General features: G+C 22.9%; 3 protein-coding genes across 3 annotated transcripts; 2 read left to right on the top strand and 1 right to left on the bottom strand.

Annotated features, from left to right (window-relative positions):
* Positions 1–9472: 9472 nt before the first annotated feature.
* Positions 9473–10291, top strand: MKS88_004189 (uncharacterized protein; the record flags this gene model as incomplete). Its single annotated transcript, XM_067217344.1, has 1 exon — positions 9473–10291. The coding sequence occupies one exon, from the start codon at positions 9473–9475 to the stop codon at positions 10289–10291; it is 819 nt and encodes a 272-aa protein (XP_067071782.1).
* A 1777-nt stretch (positions 10292–12068) lies between these two features.
* MKS88_004188 (cytochrome c oxidase subunit ApiCOX14) lies at positions 12069–14946 on the bottom strand (the record flags this gene model as incomplete). Its single annotated transcript, XM_067217343.1, has 6 exons — positions 12069–12211; positions 12604–12912; positions 13606–13669; positions 14034–14132; positions 14438–14526; positions 14832–14946. 6 exons carry the CDS (start codon positions 14944–14946, stop codon positions 12069–12071), a joined length of 819 nt encoding a protein of 272 aa, XP_067071781.1.
* Positions 14947–15535: 589 nt separating this feature from the next.
* Positions 15536–17490, top strand: MKS88_004187 (uncharacterized protein; the record flags this gene model as incomplete). Its single annotated transcript, XM_067217342.1, has 2 exons — positions 15536–17127; positions 17394–17490. The coding sequence occupies 2 exons, from the start codon at positions 15536–15538 to the stop codon at positions 17488–17490; spliced, it is 1689 nt and encodes a 562-aa protein (XP_067071780.1).
* Between the last annotated feature and the right edge of the window lie 178 nt (positions 17491–17668).

Here is a 17668-nt window from a genome sequence, read left to right as displayed (position 1 = left end):
CCCTATATAATGATTTTAATTTTGTGTTCCGCTTTTTTTTAATCGTTCAGTAGTGTGTGCATAGCTGCATGTGCTTGAGCATAATAATAATAATGTACTATTGAAAGTTTATCAAATTAAAAAAAATAAATAAACACATCATGACATTATATATATAATATATATATGTACATATAATTATTTATATAATAATGATGGGGGATAAGCGGAAAAAGAAAAGCTTTTTAAAGGAGTAAAGCAAAACGAAATATTCTCACTCTTTATATTTTAACAACTATATGTATATAATATTTATATAATACATTTTTATATAAGCAAAAGGAATCTAAAAGAAAAAACTCTTTTGAGTAATTAAGCAAAATAAATAAAAAAAAAAAAAAATAGTGTTTATAATTTTTAAGTATAATAAACAGCAGATTTATTTATTATGGTCACATAAGAAATGGAAGCGAACTCTCTGACATAATTTTTGAAAAAAAGATTTACTTGCCTTATTGTTGGAAGTTCCTGCGTAAAGGATAGGTTAATATATACATACACACATACATGCACACTTACATACTTACATACTTACATGTCGTGAGTACGTTTATGTAGCTTTTATTTGCTTAATCATTTTTTAAGTGTATCCCGGTCACTGGCTATTATTTACACAGTTATTACGATACATACTATATGTTGTATTGTGCATAGTTACTACTTAAATATTCGTAATCTCTGTCAAGCCAGGATTTCATTAGTGGCTTTTCCCCTTTTAAAGTTGAACCATTTGGAAAAATTTATCACATGCGTATTTTATTAAAATGAAATGTAAATGTAAACAAAACGAACAGCATATTTTATTAATTTGAATTGAATGTTATTCGCTTCTTATCAATTAAAATTTTGAATGAGAACTTCACTTATACGCTTATACATACACATACATAAGAAAAAAAAAATTAGAAGATATACAAGAAAAACATTTATAAATTTTTCCTGAGATTACAGAAAAATGCACAGCTTAATCTTTTTATTAGAAAAAGCTCACAAATGAGTTTACATGTAAAATTATAACAATTACATTTTTATTCTTCCGTTATTCTTCCTTTTTGCGCGGATACAAAATAAGAAAAGTATTACATGAAATTATTTAATATGCGATTTTTTTCTTTTTTCTTTTTTCTTTTTTCTTTTTTCATTTTTCTTTTTTCATTTTTCTTTTTTATTTTTTCATTTTTCTTTTTTATTTTTTCATTTTTCTTTTTTATTTTTTCATTTTTCTTTTTTCTTTTTTTTCATTCACTGCATAATAATTTATTGTATTCTTAATTTTCCATAAAAAAAAATTATGAAGAAAGGGAGGATATTTCACTTGACGAATATGCTACTTGTCATCGAATTAATCTGTACACAAATTAAAAAAAAATAGTGCCAACAAATAGCCTTGCGTTTTTGCTAAACAACTGTTTTAGTAGCTTTTATTGCATAATAAATATTACAATTATGTATTCATATACAATATAATAAAATAAAAAATAATATAAACCATGAGTAATCAATCATGAATACATTTATTTATAGAATTAGTAATATATATCACGTAAAATTTTATTCTCATTGTATAAGTATAAATATGTAAAAAAAAATACACAAAAAAATAAAGCAGTTCCGTTATGCGCTATTTTGTTTATTATTGCTACACACGTTTATATTAAAAAATGTGCATATGTGATAATACGCCAATAATTTTAATATAAATACATTATTATATGTAATGTATTTATACATGTAACACATTAAGCATTTTATACAAATCTTTTATCTTCGTTATGCACACAACATACAGTAAACACAGTAATACGCCTTCATAATTTCGCTTTTTAAATAATAATACAAAAATAATCTAAATTTTTCTATTACATATGAATAAGGAAACGTGGGTATATATATATATATATATATGTATATATATAGTAGGAGCAAAAATTATTTATTTAAAATTTTTTTTTTTATCTCAAAATATTTGCTCTGTTTTAGTTTTTAAACGTTAATACATGGGCTACTCCGGGAATTGAACCCGGGACCTCTCGCACCCAAAGCGAGAATCATACCACTAGACTAAGTAGCCAACTATTAATAATTATGTTGCGTAAAAAACTATATAATAAAATTTATTTCTTCACTTGTTTACTTTGACTCACATATTCAGTAGTACATTTTTAGTAGTATGTTTTACCTATTTTAAAATTTTTACAAGAACTCTTTTGAAACGATCAAAAATTATTTTATTGTTTTTCGCCCTCTCCCCCTTTTTTAATATTGCTTAATTTAAGAAAAAAAATATGTTATGTGAGTATTTTTAAAAATTACATTTTTTCTGTAATTTTTGTCGAGTTAATCTTATTTTTCACTTGTTTAAGTACTAAATAGAATGTTTTTATAAAATTATAATTTTTATTTTCGTGTACATGTTTCAAAAATATTCATCAAAGTAACATTCATCGTATGCTTCAAAAAATTGCAGTATTCAATTTTTTTACATTTTTTATATAAAATATATTCAATATATACTTATGAACTACGCTTTTTTTTTTTTTGTTTTTTGTTTTTTGTATGGGGGAAAAATTTCCCTTAATAAATCTCATTCAACCCGCAATTAATAATATACTACTCAATTGTTCAAAATGAAAAATAAATTTTATCTATTAACTATATACCTTTATGTGTAAATTTATACATGTGCACATATATATATATGTATATATACATATACGTTTTGTATGAAATCATTTTTTTAAGAGAAAAGCATTGCACAACGGAACAGCACGGTCTGTTATATTCGCATAAAACATTTTGAAATATATTCTTATATACAAAAATTTATAGAACTATCGTTTATTTTGAATTTTAGCTGATGGAATTACTTAGAAAGATTAAATTGTTTTTTCATTTGCAAATGCTTAAGACACAATATTTCTCTTTTATGAAAAGAAAACATTTATTGAGTTTTTTTTGTAATTTTTTAATAAAACAGTAAATAAGAAGTTGTTCATTAAATCATTACTCATTACTCACTAGTTGACTGTTTGTATTTTAAAATAAATTTATAACTCCTCTCTATATTAATCTATAAAAGGTGAGGTTTTCTCGTTTTCTTAGCCTTCAAAAATGCATCCTCCTTTTTCGCTTCGCTCATGTTACACACACAAATAAATATATATATATATATATATATATATATATATACATACGTACATTTACATGTATAAATATATTTCAATATGATTAATGTGCTGCGAAAATTCATCTACTAGACCTTCTAACGTAGTAGATAGTCGCATTTTTTTTTTTTTTTTCTCATATGAACAATTTTCTCCGTGCGATGAGACAAAACAAAACAAATGTTAAATTAATTTTACATGTTCACGGTTGAGTTCTTTCTCGTTCTGGTTTTTCGTATACGCTAGCACTACAACGATAATTGTGTTCCACCCTGTCTAGCTATAACATATGTAATTTATAAAAAAAATAAACAAAAAAATGCATTAAGTGAGAAATTCAGAAGTAATGAATTTGAGAAACGAAAAAATTAACGAAGTTAATAAAATGAGTTACAACGAACTTTATAACAAATTAAAAAAAAAGTATATAAATATTTATTTATTTAACCGTTATAACAAGTTGGAAAATTGTCCACTGTTGTATATATGGTGTTAAATTTGCTAAAATTGTACTTGTGTACATGCCACAAAATATTATGTATAATACTTGTACAATTTTGTATATACTTAAACATACACACTACTTAAAATTTATAAGAAAATACTGCAAAATTTTGTTTGCAAAATTATGGATTGTATATTACATTTTTAACATAAACATTGAAAAATTAAATGTTGACAATTCATGTGAACGGCCATTTTTTTTTTTTTTAATTTTACACAAAACTATTACACAAAAAGAAGTGGGAATTTGATTTAATTTTTAATTTAAATGATTAAAAAAATAATAATAATAAAAGATTAACACGTTCGTGTATAAATTCATTGCAATGTTACAAAAAAATTTATTTCTTAATTGCAAACTGTTTTGACTTCGGCTTTACTTTAATTAACTTTTTTAATCAAAAGTTCTTTTCATTAACACTTTTTTTTTTTTTTACAAATGTACTAATTAGAAACAATGAAAAAAAAAAATAATAAAATAAAGAAGAGGACTGAAATGAACAAAACTGAACGAACAATGCATAACATAACAGTAAGCAGCTTCCTAAACTTTAAATCAATTATTTGAATGTTCGGAAATATTGTGAAGTTCACATTTAGGTTACAAAAAGGTAAGAATTGAAATTAAAAAAAAAAAAAAAATATATATATATATATATATATATATATATACTTACATAATTAAAAGATCATGTAAATTTGAACACTACCATTTATATTAAATCTAATAAAGCAAGAAAACAGGGGAAAAAAAAAAAAAATTGTTCCACTTTTAACTACTTAAAAAAAGGCGCAATAATGAATACTCAAAAAATGAGTCTTTAACATAATTAAAAAAAAAAAATTTTAGGTAACGAGAAATAATGAATATGAAAGCGGAAAAAAAAAAGTATAAACTTTAATAGTACAACCATAAATATATGATGTAATGGACTCTTATAAGCACTATATATACATATATATATGTATATTATTATATTTGTATAGCTGCATTAATATAAATGTACACCCTTTTTTATACTTTGAATCATTTAATTTCACTTGGACAAAAAAAAAAAAAAAGAAAAAAATGTTTTTCAGTAGAATTAAGACTTTATGATAATTTTCGTAGAACGCGCCATTTGTTTACTTTTAGAAAATTGTCCCTTCACACATTTTTTTATTCCATATATATATAAATGTATTAATAAACTTAAGGGAAACCTCATTTTTTCGTAACACCATTAAAATTTAACGTCTTATTTAACACTTTTACATGTATATATATATATATATATATGTATATGTATATATATGTATGTATAAATTTATATCCTATTATATTTTAACAGTAATTAACTTAAATTTTTTTTCCTAAAATTTTCTCCTTTTTGTATATTTGTGAGTGCTTGTAGTAGCATTTCGTAAAAAAAAAAAAAGAGTATACAAAATTGTAATTATATGAATATACATATATATATATACATATATAATTTTATATAAAAATACATTTTTACATGTACATATTACATGTGTTCCCTTTTCTTCTGGTTATTTCCTATTTCTTTTATTTTCAATTGAGAACTGTAAAAAGTGCTTTAAAGTACATTAATATATACATATATAAAAATGTATACATATATATGTATATATATATATATATATACATATATATGTATACTACTTTTGTATATATACGTTGAAATCTTACAAAGGAATTTTTTTTTATTTCATAAATATAATTAATAATATAGTAAGACTGAAAATTACATAAATAACTTTATCCACCTACTCACATTATATTATATATATATATATTAAATATATTTTACGATTATTATGTAACTGCACTATTCTTATGTATGAATTTAAAAGAAAATTAAGAAAATGTAAAATTGCACAAATTTTCATATAAGTGTATAAATATAAATATATATGAATAAATTTTATTACGTATTTATCGAAAAAATACTCACAATAAATAGTCTTGTGAAGTTTTAATTAAATTTATATATTTTTGTACATTCTTAAGAATATTAAATTTAAATGCTAAAATTGCATGAACACAATTTTTAGAAGTACTGTAAATTATGAAAAAAAGAGAAATTTTTTTTTTTCACGCTACAATATATGTATGTATATACTTATATATATATATTATATATACATTTTAAAATTTTAAGAATTTTATAAAAACTATATTTGTTATATAACCCAATGTAAATTTCCTCCATCTAGTTATAGTTATTAAAACAATTCTTGCTTTAATTTTATTTTATAATTTACATAGTAATATGTATATATATATATATATATATATATTATACATATCAATTATTGTAATAAATATTAAAAAATAGAATATTGTAAAACATGCTTTTCACCATGTATGCAATGTTTGTCTATAATCATACATTCTTTTAATACATAATACATATGATATATACATTTATATTTATATATATACATTTATATTTATATATATATATATATATTTATATATATATATATATGTATATATATTTATATGCATCTTTTATTACTATTACATATATATATATTTATAATATTATATATATATTATATATGTATGCAATTAATTACCAAAAAAAATTTTTTTTAATTTTTTAATTATATATTAAAAATAAATTTATATAAATACAAAAAAAAAAAAAATAATAAAATAAGAATTCATATTTTGAAAAACATAAACATTTAATTTTAATTCTTTTAACTTAAAATTAATTTATTTATTTTATGATAATTCATTAATAAAATGTACATACGGAGTATTAACTAATCATGTATAGGAAAAAAAAAGAAACAGAAGGTAGAATAACTCAATAGAGATATAAATATATATATATATATATATATATATTACATGTAAAATTACTCTTAAAAAAAGAATTTACATAAAAAAAAGGAAATAAATTATATTATATATATATATATATATATATATTATATATGTATTGTATATACATTTATGCATGCTACGTTTTTGTAAATTGGAAAAATTAAATTAAAATATTTCCCGTGAGGGACTATATTATATACAACATAAAAGAGTTTTTTAAATTTACATATACATATATATTATATATATATAATTATTTTACGTTCAAAAAAAAAAAAAAAAAAACCCAAAAATTAAATAGCATAGTAATATATGTAAAGCAAATATTAATGGAAATTTAGGTGTTTTCATGAACTTTTTTGATATGTATATATATTTATATATTTATAACATATTACATATATAAAAAATATATTACTTATATATATAATAATATGTATATAATATACATATATTTATTAATTTACTCATTTCCATTGTGCTCATTGAAATGTTCTTTATGCATAAGTTGAGAATATATTGTGAACAAATAAAATACAAAGTTATATATGAAAAGAAAATCATATAAAATTATAATAAAAGAAAGAATGTAATACATTTTGTATATTTTACATGGTTTATTTTTACGTTTTATATTAGTAGTATACATTTATATATATTATAAATATATTCAGTTTCATATATTTATACTTGTTTTATTACATATATTTATTGTTAAGAATTAATAAATACATATTATTGTTGTCTAATAAATATTATGCATTATTATACAGATATTTTAATGATCCTTTTCATTTTTATTATAAGAGAAAAGAAAAACACTATATATATAAATAAATGTACAAATATATGTTTATAAATATATATATTTATAACTATGTAAACATATTTAAAAAAAAAAAAAAAAATCCTTAATTAAGGTACTATTTAATAGGATGCTTATTTTATAGTACAATTTTTTGACTAATAATTTTTTTTTTATGCATTTTGTTAAAGCTTATTGTCTCACATATATATATATATATATTTACGTGAACGTAAAAACATTAGGTTTTTACTTATTTTCAATAAATATATCAACACAAAGGCATATACACACAAAAACATATATACATTATAAATAAATAATTATATAATCATGCAAACATACATACATATAAATAAATATGCATTTAAACATATATACACATAAACATATATACAAAAAAGCATAAATACATACAAGAATACATATATACAAGCATACATATATACCTGAATATATACATACCAGCATACATACATACCAGCATACATACATACCAGCATACATACATACCAGCATACGTACATACCAGTATACATACATACCAGCATACATACATACTAACATATATACATGATAACATTTGTTCATTGAACAGTTAACAATTTTCATTTATTTATCATACTGAAGATTTTTCTTTTTAATTCATAGCATTTTTAACAATTTTAAAAAAAGGAAAAAAAGAAACACATTTAAATGTATCTCTTTTTTTTTATTTTATATTATTTTATTCTTTTTATTATTTTTCTGTTTTATTCTTTTATTCATTTATTTTTTTTTATTTTTTTTTGTCAGAATAATTCTTTATCTCAAAATTTTAATATATATCATTTAACATATTCATGTGAATTTTTTAATTTTCAGAGAAATAAAATTTCATTTTCCATATTGTAGTTACATAAATATTTGTTAAAATTTATTTTAAAAGAACTTTTTCATGCCATATGACAACGTGTAAATGTATATATATATATATATATATATATATATATAATATATTTTATATATTTATGTTATAGTAATACTTTTTTGAATGTTATTCTTTTATATATAACGGATTATTAATAAATTTTTAAAACATTCATCTTACAACAAATTTATGTGGAAATATTTTTATTATAAATTATAAAAAAAGGAATATGAAAAAATTTTGACACATAATTTATGTGTGTATGTGGCCTATTTATGTTTCACTAAACGTTTATACATATGTGTATATTTATACGTACATATTTATATATATATATAAGTGTATAGGCATATATATAAGTACATATGTATATATTCTCTCTTTTGATGTTCATATTACCTTTTTAGCATGTTATTATAGTTAACGTGTATATATAGACATATATATACTTATGTTATATATATATATATAAAAAAAAAAAAAATTTACTTGTAATAAGAATAAAATATGCTATTTAATTTTTATCCATTGTTCATATGAACCTTTTTCTTTTAATTGTACTTATAATATTTTACTAATAAAAATAAATTAATCTATTTCACACCTTTTTACTGATTTTTTTATTTTACATACGTGTATATATATGTATTATATATGTATATATATGGACCCATTTTAATTGAAAAGAAAAATTATTAATTTTTTTTATATATATAATTAAAACACTTAATTAATAACACATTTATGTTGCTTTACCTCTCTTTATTAACTTAAAAAACAAAAAAAAAAAAAAAAAAAGACAAAAAAAGGAAAAGAAGAAGTAAGAAGTAAGAAGCAAAAAACAAAAGCTTTAAAGTTCACTTTTATTTTTTTTATTTTTTTTCATTTTCCCGACCCCGAAAAATATATAGTTACTTTTTTTAAAAAGATAATTAACTGTTCATATTTAAAAAAAAAAAAAAAAAAAAAAAAAAGAAGTTATAAATTATAACTTGTAAATTGCAACTTGTATTACGTGTGAACTTTCAAAAAGTGAAGATCAAAGAACAAGAGGAACAAAGTAAAACTAATATTAACATAGTAGCAACATAGGAGCAACATAGTAGCAACATAGTAGTAAGGTGTAACAGTAACGAGGCAGAAAGCAGTAGAACAAAATCAAGTGAAGGGATAATTGTAATAAACCAGAAGATATTGGGCATATAAGAATAATGGAATTGCTAAATATAAAAAATGAGGACAATGTGTCATTGCGCACAATGAGATATTCGGACATACAATTTGACACAAGTGATATTTCGTCGAATGAAGAATCGTCATTTTTCTCAGTAGGTGATTTTCCGAACGAACTACATAGCAGCTTTGATGATATTTCAGATTATATATTAGTTGATGAAGCCGATTTGAAACGAGATCGTTCAGATAACACGAGCAGTGAGAATAATGATATAATGACAATGAAAGGTGCGTGTATAAAAAGAAATGGTACTGTAAAAATTAAAAAGGAAATGAAAAGTTCAAGTTTTATGGAGGGAGGAAGCAAAGGAAGTAGTGAGAATACTAATAACGAGGATAACAAAAAGCCAGGTTTGTGTAGGACATTAGGTACAGAGGGGAGGAAGAGGATGTTAAAATTATTAAGGAAAGCTTATAAGTATAATGAAGAATGTAAGATAATTATGAAAAATAAAAATCCACCTTTGTCTATTAGTTATTTACCGTATTTTAATTTGTCTATGTTATGGCAACTAGCAGAAGATTTTGGTGTATATAATGAAGCTTTAAAAATACACAGGGAATGTATAAAGAAGAGAAATACAAATGTAAGGTTTAAATCAAATGGAAAAGGTACTCCTAATTTCAGTGGTCAGGATGTAAAAAAAAGTGCAAAGTCTACCAAGTTAGAATGCTTGTCCGATTATGCTTGCACAAATATAGATACACAAACAGGGGAAGATTATGATGTAACGAATACCACGTTGAATGATGAGGCACATGGAAAAAGGAAAAGAAAAAAGAATAGCTTCTAAAAATAGGTTCACACACATACATATATATATTTTGTATGTATCAGTGTGTGTATGCATATATGTATGTATATTTTGAGAAGTAAATGCTGTTAAAAAGGAATAATGTGAACACTATTTCCCATGCTCGTATTGTAACATAAAACTGTTGTAGGAATTTATTTTAAAAAGTTCATTCATGTTATTTTTCTTTTTATTATATTGTAGGTTTATTTATGCTATAAATTAGCTATACTATGCTATACAATTTTTGTTAGCATATATATATGCACATATGTATGTACATACATATAGAAACCTCATGTTGTAAACATTTTTAATTTCCATAGCAGTCACTTTAAATTCTATTTATAGTTGTATATATTTATATATATTAAATATTATATAGGTGTGTATATCTCATTGATATAAGTAAATATATTGTGTATATGAGTGTTCATGTGCATATTTTTGCATACATATATGTATATATATATATGATTATATTGTTATATTGTTATATTGTTATATTTATAATTTAATCGGGGACACTATTTTTTTTAACAAAAATTTTTTAACATTACTTTAAATGCACTTTTATATATGTATGTTATAACCTGTTAAATTTTATTTTTTCCCCCTTTATTACATATCACGGGTATTAATTGACATGATGCATATATAATTGCATATATATATTACTCTTTTCACGAATTACCGTGTCCTTATAATTTTAAGTTTTAGTTTTAATATTGTATTTCTTCCATATATATATATATATATATATATATATATATATATATATCTAATATTATTTCACTTTTTGGTATTAAATGTACACAGTTTTTTTATATAAAAATTCATATTTACACATGAGTCATCTTTTGATTTTTCATTGCCCACCCAGGAAAAACAAACTTATATCTTTATTCACATATATTATATATATATATATACACACATGTACGTACCTACATGCAGTTCTTGCGCATTACATTTTCAAGTGCTCACTTTTAATTGTTGCTCTCATTTATCATATCGATGATTAAAATTATTTTATTTTTAAAAAGTATGTCTTATTTTAAGAATGGAAGAAGAAAAAAATTGAAAAGGACGAAAATTAGGAAAAAAGGGAAATAAGACAAAAAGATAAAAAGAAGAAAATATAAAAAGACGAAAAGACAAAATGATAAAAATAACAATAATCCCTTATTTTTTTTTTTAATATAAAATAGTAGTAATTTAAAACTAACGCAATAACTTCAATTTATATAGAAAAAGCTTTTAAAAAACTTTTATCAAAAAATTAAAAAGTAACAGAATAACTATGTGTTAGTTATTGAAAAATAATAATTATAAAATTTTTATATTTTTTTGCAAATTTGCGAAGGCAGAGACCAATATAATATGTTGGATAGACTTATTTTAGTTTATCCTTTGATATGTGCATATACCTAGGCACGCTTTATTCTTTTTATGAATTTTGCATGAACTTTGGGATAGCTTTTTAAAATTTTTGCGTTTTCAAACGAAAAGATGGAAAAAAAAAGGGACAAGCACGTCTACGAATATATGTATGTATGTACGTGTTCATATGTTTATATTATGTTCATGGATAAGCTCACATGCGTTTACCCAAATATGCAAATAACTACATGCTGTGTAAATGATTAAGGTACTCTGTACCTTTGCCGTCTTTTCTTCTTTTTCCTTTCATACAGAAAGTCGAATAAAAAATTAATTAAAATGTATAAAATAAAATACGTAAATTTTTTAGTATTTCGTAGTCAAACTTATTCTTTTATTCGTTATTTTTCCATTTACTAAATACATTTAATTTGTTGTTTACTAGCATCCTATAATATATAAAATACATCCAAAAGGATATATGTAAATAAAATAAAATATTCATTGATATATTTAACATCATCTTGCTCCCAATTCCTAAAAAATAAAATTACAAAAGTGGATTACATGAATGCGCACAGGGAATTTAATTCGTAAAATAGAAAAGAAATCATACACACATCTGTATATATATTACACACATAATATTATACACATAATATTATACGCATATATATTATACGCATATATATTATACGCATATATATTATACGCATATATATTATACGCATATATATTATACGCATATATATTATACGCATATATATTATACGCATATATATGCAAGCATGGCGGTAATCACTAATAACACCCTCGTTATGACAAAACTACATTTTACTCTTTCTTCATGCCTCAATCAGTTATTGAAATAAAAAAAAAAAAAATTCCAAAAAAAAATGTACAATAGACACTTTTCAAAAAATAATTACCTGCCCATTCTTCATTATCCATTTGAATAAAAAAAATATTATTTTTGGGGTCATAACTTGTTTTAGGAACACCTACTAATGCTGCTCTTGAGAAATCATGATTTAAATCTAAATATCTTGAACATCGTTTCGTTTTTTTTTTCACTGAGTTTATCATTTCTCTACATTTCCAATAAAAAACACCTCCATGTGTTGGTTTACTAATATAAATTAATTTTTTCCCACTAGAATTATTTGTTGCATTTATTTTCATTCCATTATTTCCATTTTTTAACAATTCATTAACTTTATTTTTGCCCATTATATCAACTTTGGAAAAAAAAATTTTATTTATATTCATTTTTATAATTATATTTTATTATTCTAATTGTTTACTAATGCTTCTTATTATTGCTTCTTATTATTGCTTCTTATTATTGCTTCTTATTATTGCTTCTTATTATTGCTTCTTATTATTGCTTCTTATTATTGCTTCTTATTATTGCTTCTTATTATTGCTTCTTACTATTTCTTCTTATTATTGCTTCTTATTATTGCTTCTTATTATTGCTTCTTACTATTTCTTCTTATTATTGCTTCTTATTATTGCTTCTTATTATTGCTTCTTATTTTTTTTCATTAAAATATTCTGTATATGGGTAAATATAAATGTCAAAATATTATACCATATACCTTTATTTCTTTTCGCAAAAAATGTCTCAACACATTTTACGTACACTCATTTCTTCATATATTTCTACGCAGCGAGTTGCACATGCACGTGCGCGTACATATACATATATATATATGTTAATGTGTATATGTGTACATGCATATGTGTATGTATATACATATATGTATATATGAATGCACGATTTATTTACTTTTTTCATACGCTAACTATTCAATTTTATATATTTATTTAACTATTTGAATGTTTAACATGAATTTTGCTTTGTACCCTTTTTTATTGCACACCCGAATGTGTACACATGTATACATATATATATATATATATTGTACAGAGTAATGTTTTCTTCTTTTCAAGCAATATTAAAATTCCACATAAAAATAAAAAAAAAAAGTTCTGAACAGGACAGGTAAAAAATTTATAGTTATATTTTTTTTTTTTTAATCCCTTAAATAGATAAAACATATTGATAAAAAAAGTTGCTGCATTCTCGTAATAAAAACGTGCAAAATAAAATAAATTTTTTCTTTTTTTTAAAAATTTTCTTAGTTTAACAACACAATTCCAATTTTGCTAAAAGCTTATTCCCCTTCAATAGCCGATATATTTAAAATACTGCTTAAAAAAAACATAAAAAAATACAAGAGTGTTTATAAAAAAAAAAAAAAAAAAAAATCTTACATTTATTAGTTATGAAGATATTTTACAAAATTAATTTAACTGCAAATATACATAACACGTGGGCATAAAATTATCTTACGTCTTTTATTTTCTTCTTATGGTTTCCTTTTATTAAGAAGCAATCCGTTTTCTCTATAACATTCGTGTTGCAAATTGATTCGATCTCCTTTTTCAAAATCTTTCAAAGAGAATAATTAATTTATAAAATTTTCATAAATGTGTAGAGCATAAGGTATATAGAAAATTGCTTCATTGAATGAAGTACAACAAATTATAAATTGAGCACTTCGTAGCATTTATAGACATATATATATGCGTATACGCATGTAACTACATAAGTATGTACGTATAAAAGCACCGATAATCGTACGCTAAAACAATATATAGTAAAATGCATCATAAACAGATGAGATAACATAAAAAGGTTTGTGCACATATTTATATACAAGCAGGTACGCACTATATCAACAGTTTTTCGCTTACCTCCTTATTTCCTTTAATCTTTCTAATGACAGTCACGACTAGATTCTTGTTATTTTTGTATTTTAGAAAGACTGGTAAATTGTCCGATGCTGAAAATAACAACAAAATGTGAAGCATAAAGTATAGACATTTTTTTTAATATATATAATACATACATCATATATATGACGTATATCACGTGTGTTATATACTGTGGTAGTATTACCCCTTGTTCCATAAATCAAATAAACAAATTAACACACACGCGCGTACTATACCAAATGAAATTATATCTAATTCCTTAAAGTTGTTTCTTCATATAGTGCATACATACATTATACATACATATGTTTGAATAAATATTAATTTATATAAGTGTATGTATGTATGTATGTATATATATATATATGCACACCTGTTCTTCTTATATAGAAAGGAATTCGGTTTATCTTCTTTCTGTAAGCATTTAGGTATTCATTATAAATGCTGAAATGAAACCTCGGCACATATACAAATTTAATGGCGTTCATAATTTTTTAATTACCAAAAAAAAAAAAAAATTACAGACTTGTATATGCATGTATACTTGTATGTAGGTATACGTATTTGTACATGTAAATAAATATGCATACACAAATATATACACATATTACAAATCCTCATATACATGTTGTTTTAGCTATAAAATAAAATAGGCCCTTTCATTGGAATGTAATTTTTTTTTTTTTTTTTTTTTTATTTTTTTTTTTTCTCGAATGTTTAAAAAAACATTTCACATATTCGCGATCGGATAATTTTTTTTTTTTATGTACTTGCCCCTGTAAAGGGTTAAAAAAATATGGGGGTAAATATAAGGGGTAAATTCAGCCTATATTTAGCCTTCCGCAGGGTGCAAAATTTTACTGCAAAATTAAATTCCACAAAATTAAGGATAAATAAGCAGGAGGGTTAGCAGCATTTTCATGTAAACTTATGTACATATATGCATACGCATATGTACGTGTATGTATTAACGTATTTCCACACAGAAAGGAAATCTATATCTCGCTCGTACAGTTAAATAGATGTATGTTAAAACGCTTCTACGAAATGAAGATATAACAGAAAGCTTCAATAAATATGTACAAGAGAATAAAGAGAAATCAGTTATTCGTGCTGGTACTTAAAAATGACATAAAGACTAAAGTAAATAACACGAGTAATACAAAAAATATAGATTACGAAATAATAAAAACTGTTATTCGTAAGGAGAAGGAAAAGAATTTTAAAAACATTTTCCTTAGTGTGAGTTTAATTAATATAAGTATTTTTATTTTTACATTTCATAATTATTATAGTAAAATGAATAATAATTATTATTGCCATAATGATATAACTATTGCTGATCATATTGTGTTAAATGAGTTGGTTAGTTCATTGGGAATAAATAATTTATCCGTATATTTAGAGAACAATTTTTACAAGAGACTCATTAGTAATATTCAATGTGATGAGTACTCCTTTAAGGAAAATGCACTTCTGGGCTTGTTGGAACTGATATATAAAAGTAGGACTGCCTTCATGAAAATTGAAAAGGGGAAGCGCAAAAGTAATCGCTGCAGCGGTAGTAATGATCGTAATGATGAACCTGATGAAGATGAAGGGGAAAAAAGTTTCGATGTGCTTGCGTATATCTTTGAAAAGCTGCAAGGTGGAAATTTAGAGAGTACCAAAAAAAAGATTTATTCGTGTATTTTATTTTATTATATAAAATATTCGAGTGAGGTTTTTTTAACGTACGAACAGATACAAGAACTAGTATATAATGAAAATTTATTTTATTGCCTGAACAGTCAGAGAGAAGAAATTATATCCTATCTCTTGTTTAAGGTTTTAAAAAATGACAAATGCATTTCGGAAATATATGAAAGGGAAAAGAAATTTATTCAAGCACTTACACAACAGAGGGGTTATCAGACTGATAAGACTGATGAGAGTGATGATACTGATAAGACTGATGAGAGTGATGATACTGATAAGACTGATGATACTGATGAGAGTGATGAGGCTGATGATACTGATGAGAGTGACATAAGTAGTACTACCAAACGTGAATGTAACAGAAACAAAAATAGATCCGTAATACATTTTTTATTATCATATAATAAAAACAAGGAAATAATAAATGAAGACTCTATATGGAAATTATACTATTCATTGAAACAAAATAATACCAATTATTACAAACAGAAAACCCTATTTTTATTACAAAATTATCTTAATAATATTAATGTTCCTTTTTCTTTTTTTTTTTTAAAGCAGAACAATATTACAAATACTGTTATTAAAAAAAATAGTTACAACACTATTATGAACAAAATTTATTTGAAATATTTTGAAAATACAGTTTTGTATACATTTATTTTTTCTTTTCTTCTTCATAATATGAACGCAAAGGAGTATAATTTGAAATCTTATTTTCATATATGTAAAGATATATGTAGAAGTATATATAGCAATTGTTTGATCAATTCCCTTTTTTTAGTAGAAAAATCAGTCATTAATAATCTAAATGGGCAAGCAGACAAAACCCCAATTTTTATCACCTCCCTTTTTTTCAACCTGTTTAATTCCATGCTTTTTTCCCTTTCCATTTACAAGTGCAAATATGGTATTTATAAAAAAGAACAAGTGAAGGCAGGAGCGCATGAAAATAGAAGGAGAGAACGCATGTACACAAAAGTATATATGTATGTAAATGCGCATATTGATGTATGTACTTATCTGTACATGCACATGCGCATATTTACAAGCCTATGCATACATATGCAACATAGAGAAAACCATTTTTCAGACCGATGCTTTCTTACTCTTACTCTTTCCTTTTTTTTTTTTTTTTTTTTTTTCAGCATTGGCTCCTCTACTGTTCTCACAAATGGTTAAAGACAATTTTTTTCTTTAACTTTTTTTTTTTTTTTTTTTTACGTGAAATTTTTAGTAAAGCAGAGAAATATGAACAAAGGGTGGGAGAAGAAGGAAAAAATGACAAGGAAAAAGATAAAGAAGTTTTTTCAAAAAATAAAATAGAGAAATGAATATATGGTTCAAATTAAACGTTTAAGTAATGTATAAAAATATAAAAAAAATTAAATTACCCATTGAACGTTTTTTTCATGTAAAAAAAAAGAAGAAAAAAAGAAAAAAGACAATAAGACAGTAAGGTAGTAAGGAAGTAGGGTGGCAACATGGCAAAATAGCAAGATGACTACTGAA

Source organism: Plasmodium brasilianum, chromosome 12, assembly GCF_023973825.1.
Source record: "Plasmodium brasilianum strain Bolivian I chromosome 12, whole genome shotgun sequence".
In the NCBI taxonomy this organism is placed as follows: Eukaryota; Apicomplexa; class Aconoidasida; order Haemosporida; family Plasmodiidae; genus Plasmodium; species Plasmodium brasilianum.
This window is presented reverse-complemented; position numbering and strand designations above follow the sequence as displayed.